The 22,394-nt window shown below is 43.1% G+C and overlaps 1 protein-coding gene across 9 annotated transcripts in view; it reads right to left on the bottom strand.

Moving 5' to 3' along the window:
• Positions 1–22,394, bottom strand: part of CAMTA1 (calmodulin binding transcription activator 1) — a 2,053,806-nt gene that overhangs the window by 35,124 nt on the left and 1,996,288 nt on the right. For 8 of the 9 annotated variants that reach the window (XM_077250396.1, XM_077250399.1, XM_077250395.1 and 5 more), the window contains 3 exons: positions 21,325–21,518; positions 20,594–20,668; positions 7,110–7,140 (listed from right to left, as the gene is read on the bottom strand). In XM_077250396.1, coding sequence (XP_077106511.1) covers positions 7,110–7,140; positions 20,594–20,668; positions 21,325–21,518 — 300 coding nt within the window. The remainder of the gene's footprint in view (positions 1–7,109; positions 7,141–20,593; positions 20,669–21,324; positions 21,519–22,394) is intronic. The other variant, XM_077250401.1, reaches the window with a different exon arrangement.

Below are 22,394 nucleotides of genomic sequence, written 5' to 3'. Positions count from 1 at the left end.
TTGTGTTCCGGCATCATCCGGGAACTTCTGTCAGTCACACATCCTGAGGGTAGTTAGATTAACGTGTGCACTTCCTAAAGTGGTGCACGGGTAGGTTCCCAAACCGTAATCAATCAATGATGCAAAAACCCGGCACTCAACTTATTGGTGAGAAGAAGTAACAGATTTATTGTATCCCAAATCCAACAAAAAAACGTTTCGGTCTCACAACGGGACCTTCATCGGTAACGTAAGTTTTGGGATATTGTTGGAAGAGCTAGTGACTCTATAACCTGTCAGAAGGATGAGTGGTGCAAAATGCACTATGAAGAGAGGATATTAAGCCTATATGCTGCCTGACATCGCGGCGTCCACCAGCGGTGGACGCCGCGATGTCAGGCAGCATATAGGCTTAATATCCTCTCTTCATAGTGCATTTTGCACCACTCATCCTTCTGACAGGTTATAGAGTCACTAGCTCTTCCAACAATATCCCAAAACTTACGTTACCGATGAAGGTCCCGTTGTGAGACCGAAACGTTTTTTTGTTGGATTTGGGATACAATAAATCTGTTACTTCTTCTCACCAATAAGTTGAGTGCCGGGTTTTTACATCCTGAGGGTAGGCATCAGTTAAAAAGTTGGAGCCAACCCTTTTAAGCTCCACCCGGTAATATTCAAAGGAAATGTATCACCCGGTTTTTGTCACCTAATCTGCCAATCTATTGTAAATACAGGGACCCTGATTCCAGCCGTGTAAGTTACTGGTCTGCTTGCTGTAGGTTTGATAAAATAACTGTCATACATCTCTGAAATCAGGGTCTCAGTTGGGGTGCCAGAAACCTGGTGACAGATTCCCTTAAACTCTAAGGCCGCAGGTGCTTACAGTAAATTGCACCTAAAAGTTAGGGTTCTAGTGCAACATTTCCCCTCCAAAAAATCATAACAAATGATATGCCCCTTGTCTCATTCAGCTCTATGAAGTTATTCCATATTCTCATCAGCTGTTCCTTAATAGCCCCCAACATTAAAGCAGATGTTGGTAAGGGTAGGGGCACTTATTGGGGAGCCTCAGCACTGTCAGTAGTGCATCTGTACATGTGATCATGACGGTAATAATACAGCACAGTGAGAGGGGCTGAGCCGTATCACCAGGCACGGACCCCCATATAGGAACAGAATTGACCACCAAAGAATGATACAGTGGAAGGTGAGTAGTTAAAGCGCAATATGTGTAAGGCCTCATACGCACAAACGTAATATGGCTTTACACAATCTCAAAATTCTATAAAGCCATAATACAGCTGTGTAAAGGGTCCTACTTTATCTCCAGATGCTCCTCATTTTACTCAGTGGCATACATATATATATATGAATAAAACAGAAAAAAATGTGTCATGGGCCATTAGAGCTTGTAAGGAAGACTATCTCTATAATCTGGTGTTGTAGGGTGACACTATATGGCGGCACACCGATTACATATGTCACTGTCTATACTCCTTGCAAATCACTCTGCCACACTGGACATTTTACTGGGAGAAAAAGAGAAAGGAATCACCAGATACTTTAGATTTTAAAAAACAAATATTTAAAACTTTCCCATATTTTTTTCTGATGCTCCAACACAATAAGCCGCCCACCCCCAGTCCTGTGTGACACATAGTTAGATTTCATTTATCTGAAAACAAGGCAGGAACGTTCGGCGCCTGCTCCAGTTACTGCAGCCAATTTCCATTAATTACTTGGGCTCTTGATTGTGTGTATTAGCACTGCAATCACTATCATTAATTCTTCCAATTAACAGAGCCTTCCTAGCTGAGTATGTATGACTCCGACTCTGAGAATACATTTTAGGAGAACAAAATCATAGATGACTTTTTGGAAACTAATATAATGACAAAAATTTTAAAAATGTGACTTTTAACAATTCCCTACTTGGGCCCACTCAAAGACTTTGAAGTCTGAAGAGCAACAGTGCGCCAGCTGGGCTGGGTTAGGAATTTGTGGACTTTAAAATGTGGACCTCCATGCCCCACAGAGGTAAAAGTTGTGCTAAGTGAAGGTCCATACAGAAATCCTGCTTTCATTAGCTAACTAGTCCTTAAAGGGGTTGTCCAGGCTTGGGGTTCAACTTTGCTGCCATTCTATATGACTGCAGACTTGTGAACCTCATAGGGCACACAGTGCACACTGTTAGGATTCTCCGGGAGTGGGCAATCATGTGACCGCAAGTATGTGATATGCATACTACCAGCCACATTCAGACTAGACATGTACAGCTTTGCTCAATGCACTTGTATTGAGTGAGGTCGCGCATGTCTAGTTGGCATGTCACTGTAGGTATGTAAACCACATACAGGGGAATCCTGGCAGCGCGCACTATGCACAATGTGAGGATTCCCAAGTCTGCAATCACATAGAGCGGCTGCAGACTTTAACCCGAAACCTGGATAACCCCTTTAAAAGATGGCCGCCAAAAGTTTCCAATTTGCCGGGACGGGCCCATTTTATGTAAACAAACCCAGCAAATGTGGTTGCAAAATACTCTCACCAAAATTGGTTAATCCCACTAATTTTTCATACGAAGGGCAAGACTATAGAAAGGATTCAAATATCCCAGTTTAACTAACTAGCTAACTGATGTTGGTAATTATGAAAAATGTATGGAAAAAGAATGAATTTTTTTATACTTTTGAAATTGTATTTTTGGGGGTCTTTTTGACCATTTATGACATTACGTGATCTGGGAATATATTTGTTTTTACGTTTGAATGTAATGGTATAATGATAGTTTACTTCATAATATAGGAATATAATACATGTAAATATGGTTCATTCTAAGCAGGTGTGAGGCAGGAGATGTTTTATTCCTTGTGCAAATAAGTATTTATTATACCCTAAATACCTAAAAACTCTTCTATTTTTTGTTAATATCCTATGCAAATATCTAATATAGTTAAAGAAATATGGCCCATGATGGCAAAAAATTAAGCGTTCTCCTCTGATCCACATCTAGTGTAAATTAAGACAAAAAAATGTACAGCTGGTAATCTCAGAACCAAACACAGAAGTGAACAACTTATATCAACGTTTACATTTATCGAACACTGTAAGATATTTGCAACGTTGTTCATTTTTTTCACTACTTGTGCTTTTAATTTTATATTAGTTTCTACCAGGGCTGACACAGGGAGGCTCCTTGCTGCCCTCCGCTCCACTTCTTAATTTTATTTTTACTACAAGATAAGTCCTGGGAAGCCAAGAATGGCAGCAGGTAGGAAAATGAGCAAGTAGCACAAATATTCTGTTCTATTTTTTCATTTTGTAAATATTCTTATTTTGTAAAGTGTACTTTGCTATTCTTTAACTTTTGGATTTAGCAATTTTTTTTAATTTTTTGATTGATAACAATTGCTTTTTTTTTTTTAAACAAATCTGTCCAGATTTCCGGATGTGAGACTCTTGTTTCAACAACAGAAGTACAGATACAGTTTAAGACATATTTATGACATTGTCCTTCCATTTATACACACATACAATTGTGAAAACTCTTAAAGAAACTCTACGGCAAACACAATGGGGCTAATTTACTGTCTAACGTACTTGCACCATTTTTAATATATGTTTTTTTTACATGTTTTCCGACTTTATGGACCATCGGAACGATGCCTTAATTGGGATCCCATGCTTCAAAATTGCACTAAAATATAGCATTAGACTACAGACCCTAAAAAGGCACCAAATTTATCAAGAACTGTCTAGTCTAAGTTTGCACTGTCTAAAAACTGAAGCCAGTTTTAGTATTTAAGCCCCAAAGTGTTACACCTGCGGAAACCTACCTGAGGAAAGCATGACACAGGGGTTAAAAAAAAATAAAAATTAAGAAAGAGAATCCCTATTTCAAGCTCCATCTCCTCCTGCCCAGCACTAGGCATAGCATAATGATTCTGTATGATATGTCGTGTTAAGTTTTACAAACATTTTCATCTGCTAATTTAATTACAAAAACACATGAAGATGTCATATTCCTGAATACATCCACAGTTGCATTGTTTGTATTTTTTATTAATTATACTTGCTTTATTTATTATTCTTGCTTTATTTAGCTCAATGTGAACCACTGGCTTATTATTAGCGACTTTTTCTTCCGTTTAAGTTATGAGCAGTGTAGTACCACACATGTACTGTAGATGTCACTGTTGATAAACTCATTCATTGTTACCCCTTTTCCATTGTTACGCAGATATCTAGAGAGTATAGACAATGTGGATACTGCCGTCCGGGTTCACAAAATATTTAATGGTACAGTTCTTAAAATTCACTTACTGGAGCGAGCAGAATAATCTGAAATGTATGAAGGATTTTGCTAACGCAATTATGAACCATTTTCAGTACAGCACATCCTTTACCTATATCCTTACACCTATAGTTGTAACACACATCACTAGGGGGCCGGTCTATACACAGATCATATAGAGGTCCTTGGAAGATGTATGACAGGTGTGAATCAGACCTTTAAGGACATCAGAGACCTCTAAACTTTTATGGTGGCAGAAAGAGGCAAGCTTCTGCTGCAGAATTGGATTATATGTCTGAATTTCTATGAATGCAAAATGTCCTTCATTTATTTTCTTGCAACATACAATTTTTTATGATATTATTTTTATGTCTAAATTAAAAACCTCTAATGCAACACAACATTTTATTTTTAAGAAACCATGGAATAATTAAAAAAAATAATAGTAAAATATAACAGGCATGCAACCAGAGATGAGACTTGGCAATATACTCTAGCAAAAAAAAAAAATTATGCATTGAGTATTTTGACAAAAAAAAGTTGAAAAGCACCTTTTATATATCCAAAGTGGAGGCAGCCATTTAGAGGGATGAGCCAATGTTAATGTAGGAACCTGCACCTTATGCGTAAGGCCTGACATAGTGACCATAAGGAGGACTCTGAGGTTCCAGGTGACCACGCATGCCATGACAGATGCCACCTCAGACGATTCAATGGACCCATAGCCATCTTATGAAGACTTACTGGATCATCTATGGGCATGCAGCTGGAAATGACCCTTATTGATCTACGTCTAAGCCAAGGGTGTGGTAATGTTGAAGTCACGGTCCCTTGCAGTGATGTCACCTAATGTGAGATCCTCAAGTGCTAACCACGTAGTCCACCCAAGGTATGAGGTCACTTACAGACTGCATTGATGAGTTTGAGATGGGACTGTTCAGAGGAAATCCACATTGACTACGAAACTACACTCCATTCCCATCAACTCGGCCCTCCAAAAGGTTGTCTCCACTGTGTAAAAGTGGCGGGTGCTTTTTTAAAGGGGTATTCCAATTTCTACAATTGAGATTCTCACCAGATGTCCTCCACTCAGTAGATCTTGGTAGCAACCAAAATGTGGGGACTATTCTTGGAACTTCTCAGGTTTTTCCCATAACCCATCAAACCTAAAGATTCCATTTTGAATAGAGTAAAAATCCATTTGAAGAGTACATATTACCAGTCTAGAATTGCCCTTTTTACTTAAAGAAAACAATTGGTGATCTTTTTTCTATACAACACCAGTTAAAGAGAATCTGTCAGCAGGTTTTTGCTATATATTCTGAGGGCAGCATAAGGTAGGGGCAGAGAGCCTGATTCCGGTGATATGTCACTAGATAAGTAGATTGCTGTAGTTTTAGCACAATCAGTGTTTTAACAGCAGGAGAGTATCATAAGAGGACTAGGTGTCATGTGCCAGATAGTCCAGCTAATATGTGTAACTCCGCCCCCACCACATGATTAGCAGCTGCTTTCTGATAATGCAGTGCACATAGGAAACAGCCAATCAGTAGTGTGGGCGGGGTTATACATAGCTCATCAGTCATAGCACTGCTAAATCTACAACACAGAAAACATGGATTTTATCGAGACTGCATCAAGCAGTCAAGTAAGTGATACATTGCTGGAATCAGGGTTTCAGCCCCTATATCATGCTGCTGTCAGATTCCATAAAGAAAAATTTCCGAAATACTCTCTTTAACAAAAGAGGTGCCAAGTGTCCCTAATGTCTAGTAAACGTCGAGTCTGAAGTTCCAGGCTGTGTGATCACGGCAGGGAGGGCTGGTTCTCACACAAGTTCATGACCCTCTTGGTAAAAGAAGGACATCTCTTGACATCTTGCTCTCTGCATTAACCCAGTGCTGCCATATACTTTACTAACCTGTTACTGGATAATAACCGATCAAATGATGTTAACGTTCGGTAATGGCTCAGCAAAGTGTGCGGCACCCCTGGGTTAGTGCAGGGGGCAAGATCTCCACATCTCAGTGAGGATGGCCTCAGAGGGTTTGGGGATCTTCATGCAGGGATTCCACAACTCAGAAGTTTAGATCCGATTTTTGCTAGAAAGTCAGGTCATTTGGTGGGATATTATGGACAATTGAGACCTCTCTTGTTAATAGGTGTTATATGGAAAAATCACCAGTCTGGGACATCTCCAGGCTGGTGATCGGGACTCGTTAATCTCATTGTCAAGTAGTTAGGCATTATGAGTTATTTATAGACCCAATCAGCGATGACATTCTCCCAACTCTTCAATACTAGAACCTTACCTGTTGAGGACCACCATGAAGGTCAAGCAAAAGATAGACTTAAAAACAACACCCCATTAAAATAGAACTCTATAACTTGTAGAAAATGGAATATCCCACTTGATTACATACATACTTGCTGAATCATGAGTATCCTCATCAGACTACGGTATGTTGTACTTAGGTAAACAAGCAAAATGTTTCATCAATGGTTGAGAGAAAAGTGCAAACCCAAGTGTTCTGGAAAGGCAGAAACAGGCACCTTCTGCTGGTTCCTGCCACCACTTTCTAAGCATGCCCAGTGATGGTTCTTTAAGGTCTCATGGACAGAGTCATGCAAGTCTACTATTGGCATACCCATGTGCTACTGTAAAAAAAAAAGGTTCTGGATCAGAAAATGCAATAGAATGAATTCTATTGTTTCTGTGTTGAATGGATGTGTATCTTGCAGACAGCTCTCAGCTGCGGCCCCATGCAAGCAAGCACAAAGCAACGGGTTAGGAACGCAAGAGAGAATCTTGACTTGCAAAAACTAAACTCACCCTTTTGAACAGTCTATGGTCCACCAGAGGGCTTTAGATAGCAAAACAATAGCAGACAGCTATTAGCAAAAGGCGCGTAACTGAAAGAGAACTCATATATAGATAGATCTTGGACAGACATTTTATTCATCTGTTATCAGTCATTTCCCGATTCCAGAAGATCACAGGTTACATTATACAGTAGTGAAGGATACACAAGATGGTTATTCTCCAAGTTTAGCCAACTTATTACACAACAAACACTGCAATTATTAGTGATGACAACGCATAACATAATATCTTTCATCCAGTTACCGATCAACGGAAGGCAACAATCTAGACCAAATCAATACTTACCTCAAAGGATCTAGTTTTCAAGGAAGCAGTGACATCTTATTTCCGAACCTCTTTATTATCAGAGGCTCCATTGATGTCACTGCTAGCATCATCATAATTAAGATCTATTTAAGAGTATTTTTTATAACATGTATAGATGATTTATCACAAGAAAAAAAGTTAGAAAACAATTTTGGAAAAAGTTGTATTTTTACTTGAAGATTTTGGAAAATTACAAATTAACAACATTTACAGTAATATTTTGTCCTCATTTTCCCACAAAGTCATCTAAAGCTGCAAATCAAGCTGGATTGAAAGCAACTGTTGGCAATATCATGGCATAATCAGAAACTACAATGTGAGTTTTATTGAACCATATGAGATTTACACCTATAAATTATAAAGAAGCTATTCTCCAGTAATATAACCGATGATATCTGAGTGACAGAAGAATAATGGTGACTTCTGCAACCAGGTTTAATTTGAAACAACAAAAATACCCACAAAAATTGAGTTAGGTTTGAGCTGGTATACATGCAGCACATAAACGCATGTTTATGTGCTGCATGTATACTAATTCAATCCAAGCTTAAGTTTTGTGGTTTTTTTTGTATTTTTGCATTCTGAGCAAGCCGGGGTGTGGCCTCCCTCTTCTGAGCTGGAAATTACATTTAAAGACTTCTCCAGACTGGTGTCCACAGGTCGGGACCTGGTCCTTTTGTCTGCCCTTATTCACACAGAGGTCAACTCTGAAACATGGTAAGGTGTTTAATATTAGACAGTGTAGGACCATCCCGATCAGGGTCACCTTGTCGACGGTGGGATGGCTTTTGTGCTATTTTTGATCAAGAACAGTATTACTAAGACCCTGGGTTATTTAGATGCACTTTTGCTTTTTACTTATTTAGTTACAGCAGGGTTTTTGCTCATTATGTTTCTTGTAGGTTTTTTAATTTGAAACAAGAAGCCTTTGTGTCAACCCCTACTGTCAGGTAGTAACCTTTAATATGTGGAGGTGCTTAGGCGGCCAGTAGGGGGCTTCTGCTGCTGAATAATACTCATGTCTGTTGAGTGGTAACTTCTCTATGATCAGATGTACATAATTGACCAGAGGCAGACTGATGACACTTATTGCAGTAAGTTTGCTACTTTTCTTTGGATCCCCCAAACTATTCCATCCTTTGGAGACCCTCATAGCATGGGGTGAAAATAAACAGTGTGATGCAGTGACCCCTGTTACAGGTAGCACATGACAGCGCATGGAGGCGTATTGAGGCCATAGGAATGCATGGCAATCGCAGGCATAACTGTGGTGATGAGTCAAAGTCCGGCATTATTGTGAATGACCGGTATGTGTGTCGCAGAGGAAGATACTCTGCACTGTCAGCCTAAAGTAAGGATGTTCTGGGACCTGCAGTCCCGCAAATAATTGTGTTGTTTTAGAGGGAGGCTGGCAGGGCTAGTTCTGAGAGTTGAGTGGGTCGAACTAGACACACACACACCACCCATCTATGGGTGTGGTTACAAGTATGTAATGTAACCAGGGTGTGGGTCACATGGTTCCTGTGTATGGACTTGAATGGATCTTGGCTAGAAGGTTCTTTGAAAGGAAAGGCCTGGTTGTTGGGAGGTCCAGAGTGGGGACCGGATCCCTGATTAGCACCTGGTGAGGTGGGGATCCTGAGTGGCCTGAGTGTCAGGACTCTGAACATTTTTATTACCTTTTGCGCATTACTACTCTGTGCTAGAGTATTCTGCCTTGCATTCCAGTTCCTCACCCTGGTGACTCCCTGGCTATATACCTGCTCCTGTGAACCTCTGTGGTTATCCTGCTACTCTGCTCTGAGTTCCTGATGCATACACCATTTTCCAGTAATCCTCCTTCATCTGCTGCTCGTGTTTACTTCCATCTGCATTTGCTGGACATGCAAGCTGTTGCTGCTCTGCAAAAACCTGAGACTATTACCCAGGCCTCCCTGGTTCTGCTAAGATATTATTTGAACTGCCTTATAAGCATAGCTATCTGTGTTTGGACTAAAACAAGGACTTATTCGTGTCAAGTATCCTCAAGAATAATTGTGCTTCATAGACTTTCTGTGTGATTGCATTTTCCTCTGAAGTTCCCTATAGACTGCTAAGCTGCATTTAATATTTACACCAAGTGTTGTGGACTTGAGTTTCTCTCTGCACCTGTTTGAATCACCGCGTGATAATATAGACTTTGCCACTTATAAAACTGTGTCCTGTAGTTGTCTTGTTCCATGCAAAGAGTCTCCTAAGTTATCCCCTATAATTATTACACTGAGTGTTGGAAGGTCCAGAGTGTGGACCGGATCCCTGAACAGCACGAGGTGAGGCCGAGGTCCTGGAAGGCCTCTGTGTTGGGAGGTCCTGGGAGTAGGACCGGATCCCTGAAGAGCACATGGGGAGGCCTTGGACCTAGAGGCCTGTGTGCTGGACGGTCCCAGGTGGGAATGGACATTCTGAATAGCGCACAGAGAGGCCGTGCATGCAGAGTCCGTGATGTCACTGCGTTTGGGGAGCTACAGCCCGTATGAAGATCTGGACTGTCAGGTGGCCTAGTGAGCAAGTCATTTTCCGGGACGGTGATCCCAGTTCGGCAGTTCCCCAGGAGAGAGGACTGACAAGGGGTCAGCAGGTGGAGCAGGAGCTCCCGTAAGGTACCTCCACAGACTGTTGGTGCTTATTGTGTTCTATGTACTAATGAACTGTGCAGCATGCAGTCACCCATGGCAACTGGACAAAGTAAGGTCCAGCATGTTTAGTGACAGCAACTTAATGTGATGTCCTGATACAGTGTGTAATGGACTGTTCGGGATACGGTTTATGACTCTTTAATAAACCGCATAGACTTTTTAAGTGAAAAAACCATGCCTGTCTGAGTGTATCCCGTTGCCAAGCGAGTGTCCCCCAACACATGCGGTAAGCGTTATCTCACATATGGTGCTAGACTGCGGGCAGCGGTCCAGGAAGCATGTGTGAACGTAATTGCTGTGGCTCAGTGGGGCCACGAAATTGCAAGCGTCTGGCTGTAACTAGGCGGGGTTACGAAGTTTGCTGTGGATCAGCGGGTCCACGAAGCTGACAAGCATCTGGCTGTAACTCGGCGTGGTTACGAAGTTTTGCTGTGGATCGGCGGCTCCACAAAGTCGACGAATGCGCCATTGGACTGTAGCCAGGAGCAGCAAAGTTCCTACTATGCAGGACCATGCTATACAGTGGATAGCTCGGTCAGTGAACTGACACATCACTGTCCCTTCTGGTTAGATGGGAAAATTGTGATGGGGCTGATAGACCATGGGAGTAAAATGTCTTTGCTGAGGATCCCTCCTGAACATTCTGTGTCGCCTGGAATGGGGTCGAGAGTGAATGGCTCCGGTGGGGACGTTAAAGGATGTTTGACAGCCTACCTCTACATTGACGCGACTGAGGGGTCCACGTACCAGGAAGTGATGGTAGTCACGTACTTACTATACAGGATGGTAATAGGGCAGGACTTGGAAGCCCTATGGGATTAGTGGATAAAAAGGAAAGTCTCGGTAGAAATAATGTGTATGGGAGGTAGTAATGTTGAGAATGCGCCCCCTAGAGTTGACAGTCCTAAGGTAGGCATGACCAAGGAAAATGGTGGATGGGCCCAACTTAGTGACACGACGGTGGCAGTAACACCTCCCAAAACTGATGGGTCAGACATATGGGTGACCAGAGGAAAAGCTGCATTTGCCCAACTTACTGGCCTGAGGTCCCCTGAAGTGTACCACAATGTGACTGATAAGGATGTGGTTGTTAAACAGAGTGGAGCTGACACCCAGATAGAGTGTGACTTGGGGGTTCACCATACTGTGGGGTGTGATACAGACTCCGGGGGTGGCTGTGACTCTGAGGAAGTAAGGGAGTACAGAAAATAAGAGCCCCACAAGAACGGCACATCCTCCTGGCTCCAGAGACGTAAAGGGTGAAAAGAAGTTAAACCAGTTGCACCTAGTGAAGAAATAAAGGAAAAACAGTGTCTTGTGCTTCTGTTCCTGATGTGAATTCTTTTCCAGACTGTACCAGGAAGATAGATGTGTTCATGTTGCCCCTAGCAACGACTAGGTTGGAGGTGGATGACCGGACAGTTGATGGCGCTGTAGGAGAAGAAAACCTGGAGAGTGTTGGTGGAGTGAGAATCCACGGAGCTAATGAGGAACTGACCAGTTATAGACCCACGTCTGCGGTGACAGAAAGTGGTAAAATAGAGGAGTGTGGTGAAGGCTCCATAGTACCTGATACGGAGGAGCTGGGATAACCAGATACCAAAGAGAGGGCTGAAGATGCCATTGCTGAGTCCCAGGTGAAGACCGAGGGTGCAGAAGTGGAGGAAGTCACCAAAGAAGTGGGGCCTGAAGTGGATACCTCCTCACGTGATGGAAGCCCAACAAATCCAGAGGATGGGAGAAGCGAGCTACGGAGGATCCAGGAGACTGTAGAAGCCAGGTTGAAGCAAGAGGAGCTTCGGAGACAGGCTGCTGAGTGCCATGTGGGTGCCTTTGAGCAAGAGGTGGCGGAGCTCAGATGTCGCCTGACAGAAAGCCAGTCGATGAATGTAAGAGCCTTGAAGAAGATGGAGCGGCAGGTGTCTATTCTGGCCAGACAGGTGGAAGCAGATGACATGCCGAAGCAGATGGCTCAGAGAGTCAAACAAAATGGTGAACTTGTGACAGCAGAAGAGAAGGAGACTTCCTTGTTTAAATGCTTGCTAGACATTCCTGAAGACCTGAGAGAGGCATGTGCCAGGGAGTCTATGCATGAAGGGTTCAAGAAGGCTATGGGGGTGTGTAAGGTGAACTGGACCCTGGAAACTAGTCAGTTAATGATACTGTCGACAACTGATGTCACAACGAAGAGAGTAGCTACCCTGAGTGACATGCACTTGAGATATGTGCGCACAAAGTGGATGGCCCATTTGCGGAATGAAGACGCTGCTAGGCGGCTGGAGCATATGAGGAAAGCTTGGAGTCTTCAGGAAGGTGTAATACAGGTGCCTGTCTCTATGGTGAAGAAAGTCATTGGAAGGAATGGTCAAGCCATGCAAGAGATGGTCGATAAGTCTGGAGTGGTGAGGTTGAGAATGTCAGGTGTCCATGAAGACCAGTTACCCCAGGAAAAGGGTATGGTCCCCTTCTTCATTGTGGGAACAGAGGAAAGTCTTGGAAATGTGCAGACTCTGCTGGTGTACCGTGTGGCGTATCTAAGGGAAATAGAGGAGTTAAGGCTTGAAAGACTGCGCATTAAGGACTGCTTTGCCAAGTTGATAGAAGATGGTGGCCGCCTTCAACCCAAGGGAAAGGTAACAGAAGCGGCCCTGCAAATAATGGGATTGCTGACAGCCAGAGACGCTCAACAAGACTAGGATGCCGAGAATCTGCAAGTGGCAGTTCTATTCCCAGTACGAGACTGAGAGACCTGGACAGCAGCCCATGTCAAGTCTTAGATGGGCCAGACTCAGACTCAGACCCAGACCAGACAGCGGGCTTGACTGTAAGTGGGTCTCATGACTGCACCAACCATGGATGGCGGCCATGGAGAGAAAGGCCGGGAAAAGGGGCGTACTGGAAAAATGTGGTGACTAAAGGTACCTTCACACTGAGCAACTTTACAACGAGAACAACAACGATCCGTGACGTTGCAGCATCCTGGTTAGCGATCTCATTGTGTTTGACACGCAGCAGCGATCTGGATCCCGCTGTGATATCGCTGGTCGGAGCTAGAAGTTCAGAACTTTATTTGGTCGTCAGGTCGGCGTGTATCGTCGTGTTTGACAGCAAAAGCAACGATGCCAGCAATGTTTTACATGGAGCTAACGACCTGTGAGAACGATAAGTGAGTCACCGTTACGTCACAGGATCGCTCCTGCATCGTTCTGGAGCTGCTGTGTTTGACGTCTCTACAGCGACCTAAACAGCGACGCTGCAGCGATCGGCTCGTTGTCTATATCGCTGCAGCGTCGCTGAGTGTGACGGTACCTTAAGGGTCTAGTGACACAGACAGACTGTGACTTAAGGGCCAAAGCTCAAGGCCTACATGTTGACCGCTGGGGGCGGGAAAAACCTAACAAGGGTGTGATGAGGAGGGATGCTCAAATCAGACTGAGAGGGCCCTCTCGACTGGTAGGGCAAGGTGACTTGTGTACCCGGTCTCGAGATCCCTGGTGTGTAACAAATGTTCAACCCCACAGGTTTGAACAGAGGGGGGATATGTGATGCAATGACCCCTGTTACAGGTAGGGGGCGCTGCATGGTCTCCCCAGAATACGCATGGAGGCGTATTGAGGCCATAGGAATGCATGGCAATTGCAGGCATGACTGTGGTGATGAGTCAAAGTCCGGCATTATTGTGAATGGCCGGTATGTGTGTCGCAGAGGAAGATACTCTGCACTGTCAGCCTGAAGTAAGGATGTTCTGGGACCTGTAATCCCACAAGTAATTGTGTTGTTTTAGAGGGAGGCTGGCAGGGCTAGTTCTGAGAGCTGGGTGGGTCGAACTAGACACACACACCACCCATCTATAGGAGTGGTTACAAGTTTGTAATGTGATCAGGGTGTTGGTCACATGGTTCCTGTGTATGGACCTGAATAGATCTTGGCTGTAAGGTCCTGTGAAAGGCCTGGGTGTTGGGAGGTCCAGAGTGGGGACCGGATCCCTGAATAGCACCTAGTGAGGCTGTGATCCTGAGTGGCCTGAGTGTTGGGAGGTCCAGAGTGTGGACCGGATCCCTGAAGAGCACGAGGTGAGGCCGAGGTCCTGGAAGGCCTCTGTGTTGCGAGGTCCTGGGAGTAGGACGGGATCCCTGAAGAGCACATGGGGAGGCCTTGGACCTTGGGGCCTGTGTGTTGGACGGTCCCAGGTGGGGACGGATGTCCTGAATAGCGCACAGAGAGGCCGTGCATGCAGAGTTCGTGATGGCACTGCAATTGGGGGAGCTACAGCCCGTCTAAGGATCTGGACTGTCAGGTGGCCTAGTGAGCAAGGCATTGTTCGGGATGGTGATCCCAGTTCAGCAGTTCCCCAGGGGAGAGGACTGACAAGGAGTCAGCAGGTGGAGCAGGAGCTCCCGTAAGGTACCTCCACAGACTGTTGGTGCTTATTATGTTCTATGTACTAATGAACTGTGCGGCATGCGGTCACCCATGGCAACTGCACAAAGTAAAGTCCAGCATGTTTAGTAACAGCAACTAAATGTGATGCCCTGATACAGTGTGTAATAGACTGTTCGTGATACGGTTTATGACTCTTTAATAAACCGCATAGACTGTTTAAGTGAAAAAAGGTGCCTGTCTGAGTGTATCCCGTTGCCAAGCGAGTGTCCCCCAATACATGCGGTAAGCACTATCTCACAACAGCTGTGAGCTTTGTATAGTCAGCAAAAGACTTCAGATAATTAAAACCTACAAATAGTATATTGTTACAGAAAGCAAGAGGAATATTAAGTGGAAAACAAAAGCCAAGTCCATTTCCAGGGGATATTTTATTCTATAACAAAATGTGGGGGCGCTGTTGTATTTGTGTCTATGGAAAGTATTATTGTTGTCAGTGGTGAAACACGGTACTGCAATGGACTAAAAATCACGAGCCACAAAATTGTCAGGGAAACATTCTCCAAAAGGAGGATATTCGCCAATGTAATTAGATAAACTGTTTTCTGCTGAATAAATCCATTACCCTAATGGAATAATACCTCTCCTAGATGTCACGAGTACCAAAGTAGTATTTTCATGCTCAGTATACTGTATACAGATTATGGCAAAATTCAACTTTTTTAAGATAATTATGGCCAAGAAATGTTTCCAGTATTTAGAGTACAAACAACAAATACTCACATCTATCGAACTATAGATCCCTAAAATCCAACTTCACCCAAAGAACAAGTTTTCATAAACAGGTGTAGACAATGTCAATGCAAAATCGGTGCTGCACGGTGCACCTACTATACATGAAACGTAATGAAAACAATGTAAGCCAATATATCACATATCTCACACTAAGCTACATCTTGTATTATGCTCCAGAGCTGCACTCACTATTCTGCTGGTGCAGTCCCTGTGTACATACATTACATTACTGATCCTGTACTGATCCTGAGTTACATCCTGTATTATACTCCAGAGCTGCACTCACTATTCTGCTGGTGCAGTCCCTGTGTACATACATTACATTACTGATCCTGTACTGATCCTGAGTTACATCCTGTATTATACTCCAGAGCTGCACTCACTATTCTGCTGGTGCAGTCACTGTGTACATACATTACATTACTGATCCTGTACTGATCCTGAGTTACATCCTGTATTATACTCCAGAGCTGCACTCACTATTCTGCTGGTGCTGTCACTGTGCACATATATTACATTACTAATCCTGTACTGATCCTGAGTTACATCCTGTATTATGCTCCAGAGCTGCACTCACTATTCTGCTGGTGCAGTCACTGTGTACATACATTACATTACTTATACTGTACTGATCCTGAGTTGCATCCTGTATTATACTCCAGAGCTGCACTCACTATTCTGCTGGTGCAGTCACTGTGTACATACATTATATTACTGATCCTGTACTGATCCTGAGTTACATCATGTATTATACCCCAGAGCTGCACTCACTATTCTGCTGGTGCAGTCACTGTGTACATATATTACATTACTGATCCTGTACTGATCCTGAGTTACATCCTGTATTATACTCCAGAGCTGCACTCACTATTCTGCTGGTGCAGTCACTGTGTACATACATTACTTATCCTGTACTGACCCTGAGTTACATCCTGTATTATACTCCAGAGCTGCACTCACTACTCTGCTGGTGCAGTCACTGTGTACATACATTATATTACTGATCCTGTACTGATCCTGAGTTACATCTTGTATTATACTCCAGAGCTGCACTCACTATTCTGCTGGTGCAGTCACTGTGTACATACATTCTATTACTGATCCTGTACTGATCCTGAGTTACATCCTGTATTATACCCCAGAGCTGCACTCACTATTCTGCTGGTGCAGTCACTGTGTACATATATTACATTACTGATCCTGTACTGATCCTGAGTTACATCCTGCATTATACTCCAGAGCTGCACTCACTATTCTGCTGGTGCAGTCACTGTGTACATACATTATATTACTGATCATGTACTGATCCTGAGTTACATCCTGTATTATACCCCAGAGCTGCACTCACTATTCTGCTGGTGCAGTCACTGTGTACATACATTACATTACTGATCATGTACTGATCCTGAGTTACATCCTGTATTATACCCCAGAGCTGCACTCACTATTCTGCTGGTGGAGTCACTGTGTACATACATTACATTACTGATCCTGTACTGATCCTGAGTTACATCCTGTATTATACCCCAGAGCTGCACTCACTATTCTGCTGGTGGAGTCACTGTGTACATACATTACATTACTGATCCTGTACTGATCCTGAGTTACATCCTGTATTATGCTCCAGAGCTGCACTCACTATTCTGCTGGTGCAGTCACTGTGTACATACATTACATTACTTATACTGTACTGATCCTGAGTTGCATCCTGTATTATACTCCAGAGCTGCACTCACTATTCTGCTGGTGCAGTCACTGTGTACATACATTATATTACTGATCCTGTACTGATCCTGAGTTACATCATGTATTATACCCCAGAGCTGCACTCACTATTCTGCTGGTGCAGTCACTGTGTACATATATTACATTACTGATCCTGTACTGATCCTGAGTTACATCCTGTATTATACTCCAGAGCTGCACTCACTATTCTGCTGGTGCAGTCACTGTGTACATACATTACTTATCCTGTACTGACCCTGAGTTACATCCTGTATTATACTCCAGAGCTGCACTCACTACTCTGCTGGTGCAGTCACTGTGTACATACATTATATTACTGATCCTGTACTGATCCTGAGTTACATCTTGTATTATACTCCAGAGCTGCACTCACTATTCTGCTGGTGCAGTCACTGTGTACATACATTCTATTACTGATCCTGTACTGATCCTGAGTTACATCCTGTATTATACCCCAGAGCTGCACTCACTATTCTGCTGGTGCAGTCACTGTGTACATATATTACATTACTGATCCTGTACTGATCCTGAGTTACATCCTGTATTATACTCCAGAGCTGCACTCACTATTCTGCTGGTGCAGTCACTGTGTACATACATTATATTACTGATCATGTACTGATCCTGAGTTACATCCTGTATTATACCCCAGAGCTGCACTCACTATTCTGCTGGTGCAGTCACTGTGTACATACATTACATTACTGATCATGTACTGATCCTGAGTTACATCCTGTATTATACCCCAGAGCTGCACTCACTATTCTGCTGGTGGAGTCACTGTGTACATACATTACATTACTGATCCTGTACTGATCCTGAGTTACATCCTGTATTATACCCCAGAGCTGCACTCACTATTCTGCTGGTGGAGTCACTGTGTACATACATTACATTACTGATCCTGTACTGATCCTGAGTTACATCCTGTATTATACTCCAGAGCTGCACTCACTATTCTGCTGGTGCAGTCACTGTGTACATACATTACATTACTGATCCTGTACTGATCCTGAGTTACATCCTGTATTATACCCCAGAGCTGCACTCACTATTCTGCTGGTGCAGTACATATGATTGCTGTTGGATAGAGCCCTTACCTCTAACCTTAGCTCCTATAATTCCGGATTAGTTACATTTCCTACCACACGACTGTACAATATTTGGTGTAAATAATGTCAGCAGATTTGTTATATATATGCTAATTCGATTGGTGCTGGGGGTGTGTCTTTGTGACAATAAAGTCTTTTTTTTGGATTATTGAGCATTGTCATTAAAAGCTGTCACCCCTTTACATTCAAGAAATGCCACTCCTTTATTCGGCCATAAATCTGCTTTGCCTTTTGTCTATTGCTTTTCCGCCATGGTCATTAACATGACAGTCCCTCCATCCTCTGGGCTGAAATATCCACCTATCATACAAGTTATGTGCAATGTATTCCCCTCTCCCACAACACTTCCTGGTATCATTGCTCCGTCTCACATCATTGAAACCCTTTTCGGGACTGTAGTCGGCCGCATGAAATATTCAGAATTAACTTGTCTTACGAGCTCATATTTACAGCTAGTTTACTGGGATAGAGATGGATGATGACTCTGGATAACCAAGCGTGGCATTTACCTATCCAAGATCATAAATACAGTGCTGCAGAATTTCCTACTAATATAAGAAAAAAATCCCCAAATAAATGTCAATAATTGACTCGCCCTTTTTTCATAGTCTCATGAGACCCGCACCTATCAGATATCTATGACACATCCAATAGCTCTATAGAAGCAGATGACTTAAAGGGATCCCCCACCCTTGAGGACAATTGTTTTTATACTGAAATGTATGTATTTTAGGCTGAAAATCATTTTTGCAATTCAGTTCTATTAAAGTTTTTGCACCGTTTTGTCTTTATAAGCTCTTTATTTAGCTGCACATTGAACTCAGATGTGGTCTGTGGTCAGAAATCAACTGAAAAGAGCTCAGGAAAAGACATTTAAAATAATTATATATTCTCCTACTGGACTGCTAGTGGAACCCAATGTAAAAAATGATTTTTAGCCCAACATACATGTATTTAAGTAAGAATAAAAGAAGTCCCCAATGATGGACAATCCCTTTAAGATATTTTATTTTAAAATATAATGCAAAAACTATGTACATTTTTATGCTTTTCTTTAAGGGTTATTTAATCCTTAAATATGAATTACCTGGACAGATGATAAATGTGTGATCAGTGAGAATTTCACCAGTGGAACCCCACTAATGGTAAGAAGAGGGGACCCATGCTTACCACGTTGCTAGAGGGGAGATTGAATGAAGGGGCAGTCAATAGGAGTGATGGAGAGAGTGGAGGTCATGCTGCTGGTGAGAAGGGAGGAACGAGGTCCTTTGATTTACTGATCCACTATTTGGTTGTATCCTGCCCCCATTCCCAGGCAATACTAATGTAGAGCGGCCTAAATGCCCCCAGGGCTACTCTATATTGCCCCCAGGGCTACGTATATTGTAGAACGTCCTAAATGCCCCCAGGGCTACCCTATATTGTAGAACAGGCTAAATGCCCCCAGGGCTACCTATATTGTAGAACGGCCTAAATGCCCCCAGGGCTACCCTATATTGTAGAACGGGCTAAATGCCCCCAGGGCTACCCTACATTGTAGAATGAGCTAAATGCCCCCAGGGCTACCCTATATTGTAGAACGGGCAAAATGCCCCCAGGGCTACCTATATTGTAGAACGTCCTAAATGCCCCCAGGGCCACCCTATATTGTAGAACGGGCTAAATGCCCCCAGGGCTACCTATATTGTAGAACGGCCTAAATGCCCCCAGGGCTACCTATATTGTAGAAAGGCCTAAATGCCCCCAGGGCTACCTATATTGTAGAAAGGCCTAAATGCCCCCAGGGCTACCTATATTGTAGAACGGCCTAAATGCCCCCAGGGCTACGTATATTGTAGAACGTCCTAAATGCCCCCAGGGCTACCCTATATTGTAGAACAGGCTAAATGCCCCCAGGGCTACCCTATATTGTAGAACAGGCTAAATGCCCCCAGGGCTACCTATATTGTAGAACTGCCTAAATGCCCCCAGGGCTACCTATATTGTAGAACGTCCTAAACGCCCCCAGGGCTACCCTATATTGTAGAACGGGCTAAATGCCCCCAGGGCTACCTATATTGTAGAATGGCCTAAATGCCCCCAGGGCTACCTATATTGTAGAAAGGCCTAAATGCCCCCAGGGCTACCTATATTGTAGAATGGCCTAAATGCCCCCATGGCTACCGAGGCAGTAACCTGTGGCCTCTTGCACAGATGCAATGTGAGCACTTAGTCCCATCTACATCAGCCACAAATGATGACTTTTTATACTGCTGATCTATGAACAGCTGAATCACTTATTATGCCCTCACAGCGGCACGCTAATAATCAGCCAACAAAGTGTCTGCCGCCAGGTCCTGGTGGAGGTGTAACATAATGGTCTGTAATTAGGCACATCCATATCATGGGACAATTAGTCATTACTGAGGAAATATCATACCTGTGACGGCAGCGACGTAAAAACCTCATAATCTTCCGAGCAGCTTGGTCTTGTTTTTTTGTCAGGAGACTGCTTCTGTAGAGAGACAATATGGCCACGTGTATAAAAATAATGAAGTCCATTCATTCATCCACCCCAAATGGCTTATAACGGTGATATACAGTCAATGAATGAACAATATATCTATATATAAAAAGGGGTGAAGAAACCCTAATCTTCTGATATCTGGGGGCCCAGATCTGGTAACACTCCATTTTATTTGTTCTTGTCCATTCCTTTTTCCCGTGAAGTGTGTGACACTTCTTCACTCTCAAACTACTGTATACAGAAAGTTGGTGGCCACACAAAATGGCAAAATGATGGAATGATCGTGGCCCTTGGCAGCAAGTGTGCACCCTGTCACTGTAGTCTTGTGTGTGATGATAATGAGTCTTCTGTAAAGCAGAAGAACAGGCATTATTATGGCTCTGATTCATCAATGCTTTTACACTGGGATAAAAAGCTTTGACAAATTGCAATTTTTTGGGTGCAATGCAAGGGTGCGCAAAAATTTAGTGATTTTTGACGTTTTCACGCCATTTTCACCTGGTTATGAAAAAGTGAGTGTCCCCAACACAAAAACATTTTTACAATAGGCTTTTCTGATGATACATACATAATAAAAAAGGTGCTACAAAATCCTCATGCTCGGCTACCCATACACATTCATATATACTCAAAATAACTCTCACCTGAGTTTCTGTTGCACAAGCGAAGCTGTCCGACGCTTTTGTCGCACTCGCCCACACTCTTTGTAGCTCCTGTAGTACTGCTGGATGAGCACCGCGGCGCGCCGGCTCTGCTGGAACTTCTTCTGCTCGTAATAACTTCTGAATTTGCTCTGGATGAGGATTGCAGCTTGGGTCATCTTTTTATAAAGTGCATACTGCATAGAAAGAAAAGAAATGATGGAAGACTATAAATAAGATTCTTACGTTAGCCAATATTTGATTTCAGGAAAAGCTGGGAGATAGGAAGTGTGCCTTTCCTGTAGTAATGCTGAACAAGGCAGATTTCCCATTCAGGACTCTGGGAAAGCTGTCGTGATGGCACACAGGACTGAGAACTGGCTAATTGCAATTTTAATAACTTGACAGAAGATGACTCCCATTTTTGTGATTTGGGAAGGTTAAATATGTTGCGCCAAATGATAAGAGTCTCGTAGAGTTGCCTTAATATGTTGCAGAACTCATATTTGCTGCAATAACCTTGGATAGTTAGGGCTTGAGAGGGAAATTAGATCTTCATTTAGTTACGCGAGCCAATTAACGGCCGGTAATGAAGATTAATACAACCATAAATAGACTATTACCAGTGATTCTATGTGTCAGGGCCATCAAGTGTTTGATGTTCATAGCATAGCAGCAGGGATCGGCACCAACCCATCTGTCCAGTGCACACGGCGCACATTCGCTAACAATGCTGCATATTTATCAGTGGAAAATAAGACGGTCATTGAGATCTATTTGAGCCGGAGGTCAGATGTAAAAATAATTCTTCAAACACGTCGGAAGGAAATATCAAGATAAACCTGGACCTGTGAATGAAGAGCTGAACAAAGCGATGACATTCACTAACTGCATTCCCTATGCTTTGGATATATCTTTAACAAGTGTAATCCGTCAGCAGGATTTCAACCTCCAAATTATTTATGTGCACATGTAGGTCTTTCAAAGAAAAGTCCAACAATACATCTACGTGGCCAGTCCATTCTTCTATTACTGAGAAATCAGAATTTGAATTTATATACAAATGAGGCTAA

This window comes from Ranitomeya variabilis, chromosome 4, assembly GCF_051348905.1.
Source record: "Ranitomeya variabilis isolate aRanVar5 chromosome 4, aRanVar5.hap1, whole genome shotgun sequence".
Lineage (NCBI taxonomy): Eukaryota > Metazoa > Chordata > Amphibia > Anura > Dendrobatidae > Ranitomeya > Ranitomeya variabilis.
This window is presented reverse-complemented; position numbering and strand designations above follow the sequence as displayed.